The sequence below is a fragment of the Embiotoca jacksoni genome, unplaced genomic scaffold (genome assembly GCF_022577435.1).
Source record: "Embiotoca jacksoni isolate LCO1_2020_lvr unplaced genomic scaffold, fEmbJac1.0.p SCAF_11, whole genome shotgun sequence".
Taxonomy (NCBI): domain Eukaryota; kingdom Metazoa; phylum Chordata; class Actinopteri; family Embiotocidae; genus Embiotoca; species Embiotoca jacksoni.
Window position 1 is genome coordinate 10659062 of NW_027185241.1, and position 12464 is coordinate 10671525.

General features: G+C 40.8%; 1 protein-coding gene across 2 annotated transcripts; it reads left to right on the forward strand.

Annotated features, from left to right (window-relative positions):
* The first annotated feature begins 874 nt into the window (after positions 1-874).
* On the forward strand, positions 875-7371 carry rcc1 (regulator of chromosome condensation 1). Of its 2 annotated transcripts, none has more exons than XM_069143119.1 (10): positions 875-928; positions 2469-2565; positions 2687-2874; positions 2982-3161; positions 3946-4042; positions 4143-4265; positions 4428-4568; positions 4711-4830; positions 5006-5158; positions 6153-7371. In XM_069143119.1, the coding sequence occupies exons 2-10, from the start codon at positions 2487-2489 to the stop codon at positions 6326-6328; spliced, it is 1257 nt and encodes a 418-aa protein (XP_068999220.1). In that variant the 5' UTR covers positions 875-928; positions 2469-2486; the 3' UTR covers positions 6329-7371. The 2 variants fall into 2 exon arrangements, with proteins under 2 accessions (XP_068999220.1, XP_068999221.1); XM_069143120.1 differs by lacking the exon at positions 875-928 and adding an exon at positions 1016-1036.
* The last annotated feature ends 5093 nt before the right edge of the window (positions 7372-12464 follow it).

Below are 12464 nucleotides of genomic sequence, written 5' to 3' on the forward strand. Positions count from 1 at the left end.
GAGATGGGTTTAAGATGCTTTAGAATCATGATGGCGGCTATAAGAAGATTGGAATACATTTGGTATTTTTAGTGTACAACGTAGAGGTTTAAAGCAGTGTATTTTGTAAACGGTAAAACTACATTTTTATCTGTGGCTGTATTTGATGAGGTGATGCTGTAAGGTGAGGATGTTGTGCTATTACAGCAGCAGAATAAAGGCCAAAATAAATGTATAATATATCCAAACATAGGCCTATCTACAGATTGTTAAACAATGCTAAAATGTAGATTAAATGAGGAAATTCAGAATCTCCTGATAGCTAAACAAAGAATGTGAGCAAAATTTTATTATACAAAAAAAACCAACTCTTTATACTATCCTATTTATGTTTTTGAACAAATGCACTGATACCCCATATATGACTGACACAAACTCCTGAAATATAATACGTTAAGTTAAAGTTAAGTCTAAATACAACTATAGGTAGTAGAAATATATAGCACACTGTAGATAGAAATATCCATTCCTTGAGTTAGAAAATAATTAAATTTCTTCACTGTAATTAAAATTATGTATCAATATGTTTACTTTTGCATATTTTTTTTGATAATAATCAAAATAATTCATTTTACACTGTTGTATTTCACATTGTGTCGTTAGGCCTTTTGTCGTTTTATTTCAATAAGTTATTAAATGCAGTATTTTTCATTCATTTCCATATTACTTCTTTTAATGGTCTGTGTATTGTTCCACCACCGGGTACAAGTACTTTTACACAGGAAAAAAAAAAAAGATCGCGGGACATCTTGATGTTACTGTCTCTTTAAGGACACGCGCGTTCCAAAGGGTCCGAAGAACGTAACGCGTCACGTGCACGTCTCGAGACCGGGAACAGTCTGCGCATGCTCACTTTGTAGGCAAACTCCAAAACTTCCAGACATCACAGGTCAGTAAATTATCAGCTCCTTACGCTGTCGATTCAGAAACCCGAGCGACATTAAACACTCTGCTGCTGGTTCGTCCCGCATGTGATGAAATAAACGTCGTTACTGCGGTTCGTTCATTCATTCATTCACCGCCGAATATCGGGCTAACCACCGCTAGCTTAGCCGGCTAGCGCTGGTTAGCAAACAGTTAGCCGGTCTCAGTCAGAAAAAAAAAAAAAAAAAGCTTTAATGCCAGTTAATTAATTAACATCGATACAGCTGCACGAACATGTGTTTTACGTCTCGCTCTCTGAACTGTGTCGGTAGCTGATCGTGTCATTAGTTATTCACTGTCCAGAATCGAGCGGAAGCTCAGACATGTAACTGGATGTTAGCCAGGGCACATGGACGCTGACATCGGTGGATCACGCAACAAGTTGTTAGTATATATTATATATTATATATATAATATATATATATATGTATATATATATGTTGTGACTGAGAGTTCAGCTCGACTCCAGTTGAAGTTGTTGAACTCCTCGTGTCTTTGTGTTGAGGACGTTTGGTTTCACACCAACATGTGAGCAGCTGTCTGAAACAACCTGACTCTGTTCCTGCCATTCAAATGAGCCTCTCGACAGCTCGCGGTTCATATTACGACTAAAATAAAGGCTTGTTATTGACCGACGGGTCCAATTGGATTATCTGTAACCAGCAGTCAAGATATCCCTCAAACCTGTTCATCAAAAACCATCAACTCTGTAAGAGTTCATGTTTAAATGACAGTTATGGTAAATGTTGTTATTATTATTATTATTATAATTATTATAATACAGTGTAGGCCACACTGTACCTGTAATATCCCCTCAAATGCCCTGAGTGTCACGTGACCAGTAGCTCCTCAGACTATTATCGGTCTGATTCATGACACGTCTTGTGATTTTTCTCCTGTTGTCAACTGTTTAACATGTAAAAATTAGATAGGAGTTTAGATGATAGACCTCATGCAGGGTTTTCCCAAACATCCTTTAGTGCACCGCTGAAGCCAAAGGAACATGACATCCCTGTGTGACCTTTTCACGAAGGTTTTGCCTTTATGCTTTGCGGGTATTGTTTTATTTACAACTCACTCGAGCTTTCCCATTTAAAAAAACAACAACAACAAAAATGTACACGGTAACGGTTATATTAAAGGTCTAAAATTAAGAGTAATGGCATATTTCTAATTGAAAAATTTGATATTTTCTTGGAGGAGGACCTCCAAACCAAACGCTAATGTGAAATATTTTAGATTTGTTCAATCACATTAAATCATGTCTCCTTGTTTGTTGTTGTGTTGGCTTTTGTTTAAACTGGTCCAGAGTTTGTGGTCCATTATGTTGTAATTTACACACTTCTGTGGCATTTAACACTTATCCTGTTTTGTTTTTTTTATCTGTCTCATTCTCTAAATTCTTAGTCTCAAATGTCATACGTTAAACAGCGGTCATTCATTGCTAAAGCGGCCTAATTTGAGGTGAAGATATTTACTCGTCTCCTCTTGTGTTTTGCACAAAGTCCGCAAGTGTTGCTGTCATGCCTGCTAAGAGGACCACCACCAAGAGGAAGTCTGAGGCAATTGTGGAGGAAAGTAATGACTCCAAGAAAGTAAAAGGTAAATCCCTGCATATTTTATTTCATGTTACAATCAAGTTCGTGCCTGTAAGACGAATAATAATTATAATAATAATAGATCAAACTGGTGTGAGAAGACGTTTTGTGTGCTTGTGTACCAGTTTCCCACAGGAGCCATTGCAAGGAGGCGGGTCAGGTTCTTGTGTTGGGCCAGGGAGATGTCGGACAGTTGGGTTTAGGCGAGGTTACCATTGAGAGGAAGAAGCCGGCTCTTCTGTCCCTACCAGAGAAAACTGTGCAGGTGATAGCTGGAGGCATGCACACAGTTTGCCTGAGTGACTCCGGCAATGTAAGTGAACGTCGTGTCATATTTCTGTAATTGCAAGAATAATTCTCTGCTAACATTTGAAGGAAGAAGTCCTAAGTTTCTTACATAAACTGTTGTTTTTTGTTTAGGTCTACACGTTTGGCTGTAACGATGAAGGGGCCCTCGGTCGGGACACAACAGAGGAGGGATCCGAGATGGTTCCAGGGAAGGTGGCACTGGATGTGAAGGTGGTCCAGGTGTCAGCAGGGGACAGTCACACAGCTGCACTCACGGACGAAGGATTGGTTTACATCTGGGGCTCCTTCAGGGTTAGTTAGCTGCTGTTTTCAACCACCTTGTCCTGTACCTGGAAAGTGTGCATATTCGTATGTGTCCAAAATTTGTGAAGTAATCTTTTTTTTTTTTTTTTTTTTTTTTTTTTTTTTTTTTTCTAATACCTTCCTCCATATTAATCTTATTCATTTTTTTTAGTTTTTGTTCTATCTCAGCAATATTTGAAGTGTTTTTTCCTTTCAGTCCCGTAAATGGTCTTTACTGGAACTTGAACAAATGACAGAATATGCTGCTGACTATTTGGTTGAAACACTTTTTAGCACATTGACACAGAATATGTTGACGCTTTCCAGGCCTTTCTCTATCTGTATTCATATTTCAGCACTGAGAAAGCATGTGCTGTGTTCAGAAAAATATTCAGACGCCTTTACTTTTCACACTTTAAATGACTAAAATCTTTTACGAAGGTATTCAGACCCACTTTCTTAGTAGCATACACATCTTCATCTGACTGGCTCACCTGTATTCGGATCTAAACCCTAAATCCTCTCATATAGGGAGTCCTCTATCCCCACTATCGTTTGCTATTTTTTTTTTTATCATTTTTTTTTTTAATGTTTTCTGTATGTGTATCAGAGGAAATATGGCAATTCATGTGTTTCTAATTGCATCATCATTCCTGCTGAATTCACCCTGTTCGTGTTTGTAGCCTGCCTGTCTGTATCAGCCATATTTCCTCCTTCACCGTCCAGTCCTTTCCGCTGCAGTCATCTCTCTCAAGTCGGCTCACTTTCAACACGCGAAACCTTTTTTTTGCAGGATAACAACGGTGTTATTGGTCTTTTGGAGCCCATGAAAACGTCTCCTGCTCCAGCCAAAGTCCCCATGACAGAACCGGTTGTGAAAATTGCTTCAGGTGAGAAACCGTTGGTGTCGCTGTCATATTTTTGCATTTGTTCACTATATGTGAAGTTTCAACAACGTTTGCGTTTAAATCCTCTCGGATGCTTCACTAGGCAACGATCACGTGGTACTGGTGACACTGGGGGGACATCTTTACACATCAGGCACAGCAGAGCAGGGGCAGCTGGGAAGAGTTCCTGAGCATTTTTCGAACAGAGGAGGCAGGAAAGGCCTCGGTAAGTAACGCGCGCCTTTCTCTCTTTGGCAGAGCAGAAGGCAAAAAGATTTTACATCTGCATTAATCTCTCATTATTTCCGATTATCGACGATTCTTTCTCGTATGCGGTCTGTAATGTGTTTCACTGCGGCTTTCCTCACTGCGTGTCCTGTGATTTCAGAGCGGCTGCTGGTGCCACAGGTGGTGAAAGTCAAAGGGAAAGTTCACTTCATTGATGCCTTCTGCGGGGCCTACTTTACCTTTGCTGTGTCAAAAGACGGACACGTGTATGGATTCGGCCTCTCTAACTATCACCAGCTCGGTCAGTGTTCAGTTGTTATAGTGCTAATCGAATTTGCTTTATAACTCTAACTGTACTGCTGTGTGGTGTGGTTTTTTTTTTTCTAGTGTTGAGCTGTATTCATCCTCACACCTTTTTTAAAAAAAAAAATTCATCTGTTCAGGCACAAAAAGCACCAAGATGTGTTTTGTCCCTGTAAAACTGACGTGCTTTAAGAACTCCACCACCTCCTGGGTGAACTTCTCTGGAGGACAACACCACACAATCTGCCTTGATGCTGAAGGTAAGCAGACCGCGTCTAATTGAGATTTAACCCCCTTTTAAACAACCCCGTTGAAGGCGGGGACGTTGTTCTGAATGTTCGGAAACGTCTGCACGCTGTAAACCAACGCGTTGTACCTAACGGGGTCTTCTTTGTCCCCATCCCCACATACCCCGCCATCCCCCCTCACCTGTAGGGCAGGTATACAGCCTGGGCAGAGCAGAGTATGGCCGTCTCGGTCTGGGCCAAGGAGCTGAAGAGAAGAGTGAGCCCACACCCGTGATGGGGATGGAGCTGGCTAGAGAAGTGACGTGTGGGGCGTCTGTCAGCTACGCGGTCACCAGAGAAGGTGATCAACAAAGAAAATACAACGCAGGATTCAGACTTCCACTTCCGAGTCTTGTTTCATAGAAGCAGTTTATCGCTTGTGTTGAAGGCAGTCAAGTGCAATTCATCCTCGTACCATAATAATCTAATCAGTTCTTTTTTTTTTTACATTGCCTTCTTCCTATCTCGCATAACTTTTCTCGTCAACCATCACTGCGGCTTAGCAAAGGAAATTGGTATTATTTTTTAACAATACACACGTATAACCTTGGACATGGACACGGTGTTCTTTGTCAATGTCACACTCTTTGTATGCATCACCATCATCCACTCGGCACTTCCTCCCACCAGGTTTTATGACAATGAAATTACAGCTTTCTTGTTCTGCGTGTGCACTTCACAGAGGATTATTACTATTTTCTCAATTGCAACAGGACTGGAGAACACAGGCACTGACCTACTTAGGTACCGCTGGATACACTGTAAATATCCCTTATTGCATTGCGATAGAGACCCCTTTATCTTGTGCGATTAAAGTTTAACAATTTAAAGTTAAAAAAAAAAAAAAAAAAGGTCAAATCTTCGGCCGACAATCTAAATCGACGGGTCTAGAATTGCACCGAGACACTTTCAGCAACAACTCATTTGGAGCTTTTTGTGTCCAAAGACAGCCTGCAGCAAAATGGCAGTCAGTTATTTTGGATCAAATTGTCATCATGTGACTGCTACTGTGACCCACGTCTACAAACCAACCAGAATTCAACAGGAAATGACCTAAAATACACGGACTTGTTTTCAAAATGTCTCTTTTGTGTAAAGTTTGGGGGGTGGGGGAATCTCCACACGCTCCTCCTCCTTTTTTTTTATGGTTCTTAGTGGCAACACTACGGTCATCCCACACAGCGTGACAAATAGTAAACATCCACAATTGTTGTTGTTTTTGCACCTCTTAAAAAAAAAAAAAAAAGTGTCTCCCTCTTCTTACTGTTGGCTGTGATTCGTCCTGCACACTTCAGGAGCGGTGTATGCCTGGGGCATGGGCACCAACCTGCAGCTCGGCACCGGAGAGGAAGACGATGAGTGGAGCCCCGTGAAGATGACCGGCAAGCAGCTGGAGAACCGTACAGTACTGATGGCCTCCAGCGGAGGGCAGCACACAGTCCTTTTGGTCAAAGACAAGCAGGAGAGCTGATGCCCTTCTCAGACAGAGAGATGAGGACAGAGCTTGATCCGTTTCAAGGTGAGGACTTGTTCAGGGTGCCTAAATCGGGGAGGGGGTGAATCTATATGACTTCCTGTGCTGAGCGGAGCGGAGCGGAGATGCGAGGTTTGGCCTCTTTTACGAGAACTCTCCTGTTCTTAGTGTGGGGGAAATGTTCATGGAAGCTTTTGGTAGATCATGACAAATGAGAGACTATTTTTTTAAAACTAGTTTTTGATGTTCCTTTGGATCCTTTTCATTAAAGTCACTTGTATGACTGTAAGATGGTATATGTGGTGTTTGTGAATGTGACTGTGCATGTACATAAAGGAAGGTTTGTTCCCCAAAACAATAGTCTTTTTAATGTTTTCCTTAAAGCAATAAGTAGGTTGACTGGTTCAGACAGGGGAAGTTATACTCAGTGAGTGTAACATGTGTGACTACTGTTCATTTTACCCGGCGTGACTATTTTAGTAACAAATTAAACTGTAATTTGCATTTTATTGCTTTTCTTGTTTAAAAATAAAGATTTTTTTTTTTTTTTTTTTTTTTTTTTTTTTTTTTTTTTTTTTACATTTAAGCCTTTTCCTTTCATATGCAGCAATAATATTGCGACTATTTTGAGAAATGAGTGATAATAATTCATAGAAAATATTCCCAACAATTCATATGAACCTGTGCTGCTTCTTTTTTTTTTTGGCCCGTATGGTACTAAAATGAATATATATTGTGTCGAGACTGTTGTTCATATGAAACTTTTAGCTGTGGAATACTAAATGGCATTTTTGACCGTTTGTACAGAAACAAAACAATTGATTTAATCAACAAAATAGAAGTACAGTACAGAAGGCAATGTTCAGGTTTGCACGTTTGACTCTACAGTAACTGTTTATGTGCCCACAAGGGCATATCCACTCCCAAGAAATTATTCCCAATTAAGTCTGAAATATCATTCAGTCAGTATGGAAGACATTTTTCAATAAATGCAGTAAAACTGATTTCATTTTAAATTGAATAAAAAGGAAACTACTGGACTCTAGTCATTTTCATTGTAACCCGTGTTGAGCATATTTTGTAGTTAATGCTTTGAAGGAATAACTTTCAAGTTCCCTCTTAATGTTGACGTCTTCGCTATAAGAAGAGCGGAAACACAGCATTGTTGCCATTCAGTCAAATGTGATTTTGATGAGGGGCCCTTCATCTTTGTAATAACATTACACTGGAGTTATCATCAGTCATTTTTAGCCATTTAAAAAAAAAAAAAAATCAGCTTTCCCAGCGTAAGGGCTCAGCCATTGCACCCCAGTTGCTTTAACTCCTAATATGAATGCAAACAAAGCATTCTGTACGCATAGAGTCTTGAATACAAATCAGAAACACTTAAGGACGCAAATGACGGTGCAAGTCCATACATCAAAGCTGCACGCTTTTTTTTTTTTTTTTATGTTGGTGTGAAACGCACGGGGTCCTTGCTCTTCTCATTTTCCTTTCATCTGACCAAAAGGACTGAAGATGAAGTGTCAAAAGCTTTGAAAAGCTCGAGTATCTTTCAAAAGCAGCTATTTGATCAGAGTGAACCCCTGTACTTTTTTAAAACTGGAGTTTTAACAAAAACAGTTTGTTCTGTGACAATGAAGAAGAAATGTCAGGAGTACATTCGGGGCCACAGTTTACTGCTGATGGTGATAGCCGTGTGGCTGCAGGAGTCTCAAAAACAACAATGGCAGGACAGTTGATCTTAACTGTTTCTTATATTTTATATAAAACATCTGAAATTATTCTTGGTTTTTAAAGGAAATGCAGCCTGGTACACTCACCACAAATATAAAAGCAGTATTTTTCAGATATGTAGCATTCCTCTCCACCCAAACACTTAGGCTATGGTTTTTTTTCAGATGAAATGACCTTCAGATACTTGCAGATTTGTGTATTTCATAATTTATTCACGTTTTTTTGGTCACGCACTGTTCTCACACTTTTAAGTCTCGAGTATTTTTTTTTTGTTTGTATTTTGGACAGTTATAAACCTCCAGTCCGCAGAAGATTTCTTAAACCTGTCAAAATATAGAGAAGCTGTTGCACTGATGGCACCTCCACGACCTTCAACTATTTTAAACGCTTACATAAAATTTTTAAAAAAAACAGCCATTCACTGTGCAGACAGCGGTAGATGTGTTTGTGCTGTGACGTTAAGAAAGGTTGCCAACGGATGTCAAGGGTGGATGCTTTTATCAGACTTCTACGTGTTGATAATACTCTTAAAACCTTCTCGTACGCCCCCAGCACTAAGAGAGACGTTCATACAGGATCGTGCGGTGACATCCTGCGATTAGTTCCTTTCACTTATAGAAAGTAAAACGGGATTATTTTTTTTAAATAACGCATGTGGGCTCTAATCTTCTTCTCGTCAAACTAACCACAGAGGAGAGCGAGGAGTCTCGGGCGCCTGCCATGCGGCATATTCACTCTTAATAACGAAGGGAACCCAAATTTATCTCAAGAGTTGCACACACGGCTCTCGTAAGCTTTTGTTGCAACGGCCTCTGCGTGTGACGGGCTCGTCACACAACGCACGACGCGTTCGTGAGCCGCCGCGTCGTGCTGTTCAAATCACAACCTAACACCTTACCCGTCATTTAGCTCCGCATTGATTGAGATCTGGCAGCTCCTGAGACACTCTGCGGCTTTTTTTTTTTAATGAACTTAATTAACTCAGTTCAAATTGTATCGAGTGCTGTTTCTCAAGGGTGTCTTAATCAAGGAACCCAAAGTTTCTTGATGGCTTTGGAGAGGCTTTTCATCAATGGTTCCATCTCAGTGGCAATCTGTTGAACGTGGTGCAACAGGCAGCTGTTATCCAAATCATTCCCTCCGGCTTCACGCTTGCACAGTTTGGATGAAACGTTTTGAAATCCGTATTTGGTGTTTTTAGGATGTAAAAAAAAAAAGTCTCAAAGACGTCACGACACTAACCGAACAATTCAAAAAGCAGCGGTGTCCGTGTGTGCGTGTGTGTTTATTCAGCCCGCAGTTCTCAGGCTGCTTCTCATGCTGATTAAACACTTTAAAGACTGTACGAGAGGCTCATCCGTCGCATCTAATGAATCCTGATCTCTGAGGATATGTACAGTCACAAACCCTTCAAACATTGAATGTACACATTACCTGGCAGATCATTGACGTAACTACTGTCACCCTTTCTGTTTAGTGTTGTATTAAAACAAGAACAAGTGCCCCTGCTGTCACTAATGCATTATAACGTACTAGATGTATGAAGTACTCTACTGTTTCCACAGCAGATGTTTTTTTTTTTTTTTTTTGTGCTTGAGCGTGCGCACCGGAAACCAAACAGGGTATCATTAGAGGAAGAATATCTCCCTTGCTGTTAAGCTGCCGGTGCTCCATGCCTGCGGGTCGTACTTGTAATTACTGGCGATTGCCTTGATAGATTGGACTCCCCGTCCGGTGGGTTGAGCGCTTCCGGTGAGGCCCGCAGCATGAGGACCACCAAACAGCTGAGCGAGGACTTGAAAAGAAGACGGCCGATCCGTTGACGTTGTAGATGTTTACAGATCTGTTATGTTGACCGGACAACGCCAAGCGATTAACCCTGCTAATGAAGCACCACGGTGTGTGTGACTCATCCCTTCGCTGGATCTCCATATCTCTGTCATATTGATTGTGTTCGAATTACTTTTAGAGGCCCGTTTTGATTATGATGTATAAATCGCCTCTTAAGGATGGCAGCTTAGCAAAAAAAAAAGAAAAAGAAAGGAGCTGTGGCGTAAGCTGCTGTGAGATACAGCTGATGCACACAAACAAAAGATGGAGTGAAGGAAGTGGGTTAGCCTGGACTCTTATTGACTCGATGAAAATGAATATGAGGCAGTGAAGAGGCAGAACAAGGAGCTGGTATTGTAAATTGTTTCATTTATCACAGGATGATAATGGAGAACTCAAAAAATGAGCGCCTGGTTCATTTGATCACGTCTGATTTAAGACCGTCGTGACTGTTGGTGAGGAGTCATGAGCAACAAGTCTCATCCTTAAATGACAAGGACAAATCTTAATGTTTGCTCCATCAGACGTTTGACCTTCACTGAGGTACAGTCTGATGATCAATACATTTTCAGTTTGAATCCTTTGTCAAGATGCCATCAATGCATGCTGGCACTCGTGATCTCTGATAAACAACAGTGGGAGGAAACAACCTTTTGCTCTCTCATTGATTATCTCATTATCTTGAGATAATAAAGCTTGTTCTCTCAAGATAACAGGATTAAAGAAATAATTGCAAGCATGGCCATTCCTGGCTTCCGTATATTAATCTGGTGGCAGCTGATGTATCCTCGGACTACTCACCTCAAGCAGGGATGAAGAGTGAGCTCCAGCCGTCCCTTTGGCTCACTTTTTTCAACTCCGCACCCCCGGTTAGTTGATTTTTTTTTTTTTTTTTTTTTTTTTTTCAAACTTGAGTCCCAATGAATGCTGATTTAAGTAACATCACTTGAGGCATGCACCAGATTTTAAACCACAAAAGAATGATTTAACCCTTTAAATATGTATGTATATTAGTAGTTTCAAATGAGATGTTTAATAAAAGTATAAAGATGTAAAACAAGGTAGGCTACATGATTTAAAAAGATAGATTGTTTTGTGATGTTGTGGGGAGGAATTTTTTTTTATAAATCAGGAGAGATGCAACACCCTGGCAGAGTTTTTGCTTTCTTTTCTGAAATATAAAGTTCAGCCCGCTCACAAACTGCAAAACTTTTCGTGCTGTCCATTATGACTGCTGGCAGATGGCACCCAGTTTCAATCCCCGTCTCAGCTCTTCAGCAAAAAAAAAATATTTATATACAGACACAGTATTTGTGGCCCTGGGAAACGTCAAGATAAAGCAGCTTCACAGCTTTTGGTGACTCTGGCGTTTTGTAAACATTTCATGCAAGGTCTCACGGTCTGACGATCCGTCATCTATCACACAAAGCATCCAGCCAAATCGTCAAATCCATTTTCCAGAATCTCAGCATAATCATCATCTTCCTTTTGGGCGCATCTTCGGTTTTGGTTTACATGGCAGGTTGTGCACCGTCAGCCAAGATGAGGTCCGTGTTGCGTGAAAAGCCTGATTTACAATATGTAGGAGTCTTAACGCCAGCTGCATTGAGACGTCTGCTGTGTCTTTTATGTTAAAAGATGAATGTGGCTGCGGTGTGGTGGAGCTGTTCTGAATGCTTTACCAAGACTCCCTCTGTTCTCATTTGCCTCCTGTTAATTTCAGAGCAATGGGAACCATTAGTTGGGATCAAAAGATAAAAGCATTTCATCCTGCGTGTGCCACGCTGCAGCTTGGCTACAGTATGGGGGACTGTATTTTGTAGTAAATGATAAAGCTGTCAGAAAACAAACAAAAATCAATCCCCAAAACCCCAGAATAAAGCTGTTCCTGCAGGGAAAATGCCACAGCTGAGTTAACATACAGTGCTCTGGATCCGATTGCTCTGTCGAATAAATCACCTTGGTATTTAACATTTCATAAAGGTCAACATCCAGTCCAGCCATGTCAGGAGCAAGTTCACGGTGTTTGACTAAATTATTCATTTTGTTACTTTGTCTTTTAAACAGAACAGTGAACATATAGGCAGAGCCATGTATATTTCATAGTGAACATACTGCAGTGTTTGCTCTGCAGCCCAGAGGAAATCTTCAGCAAGCGCTGCCCCCCCCCCACTCACCCTCCCCATCACAAATGTCACAGCGAGAGAGAGAGAGAGAGAGACTGATGCTATCTAATCAAGGTTTCTATTCTAGCAGAGAGTGATTTCAGTCGTTTGAAGTGAGCGAGAAATTGAATAAAAGACCATTTGAACACATCATCCATCAGCCATAGCGAAAAAAAACAGTTACGAATTTGTCATGTTCAACACATCTTCCGTGGGCCTCCCTGGCATTTACACTAAACATGTCTCATCTAAGTGTTAACTGCATCTGTAATAATTGTCTTGTGGGTATGGCCCAGTCACGATATGTTTTCTTCTGCGTGTTGTCATTCTAGTGTGAACCGTGCAGCGCGGTGTACAACGGCCTCAATGAGAATCTCAAGGAGCGTAAAAAGACAATGCAG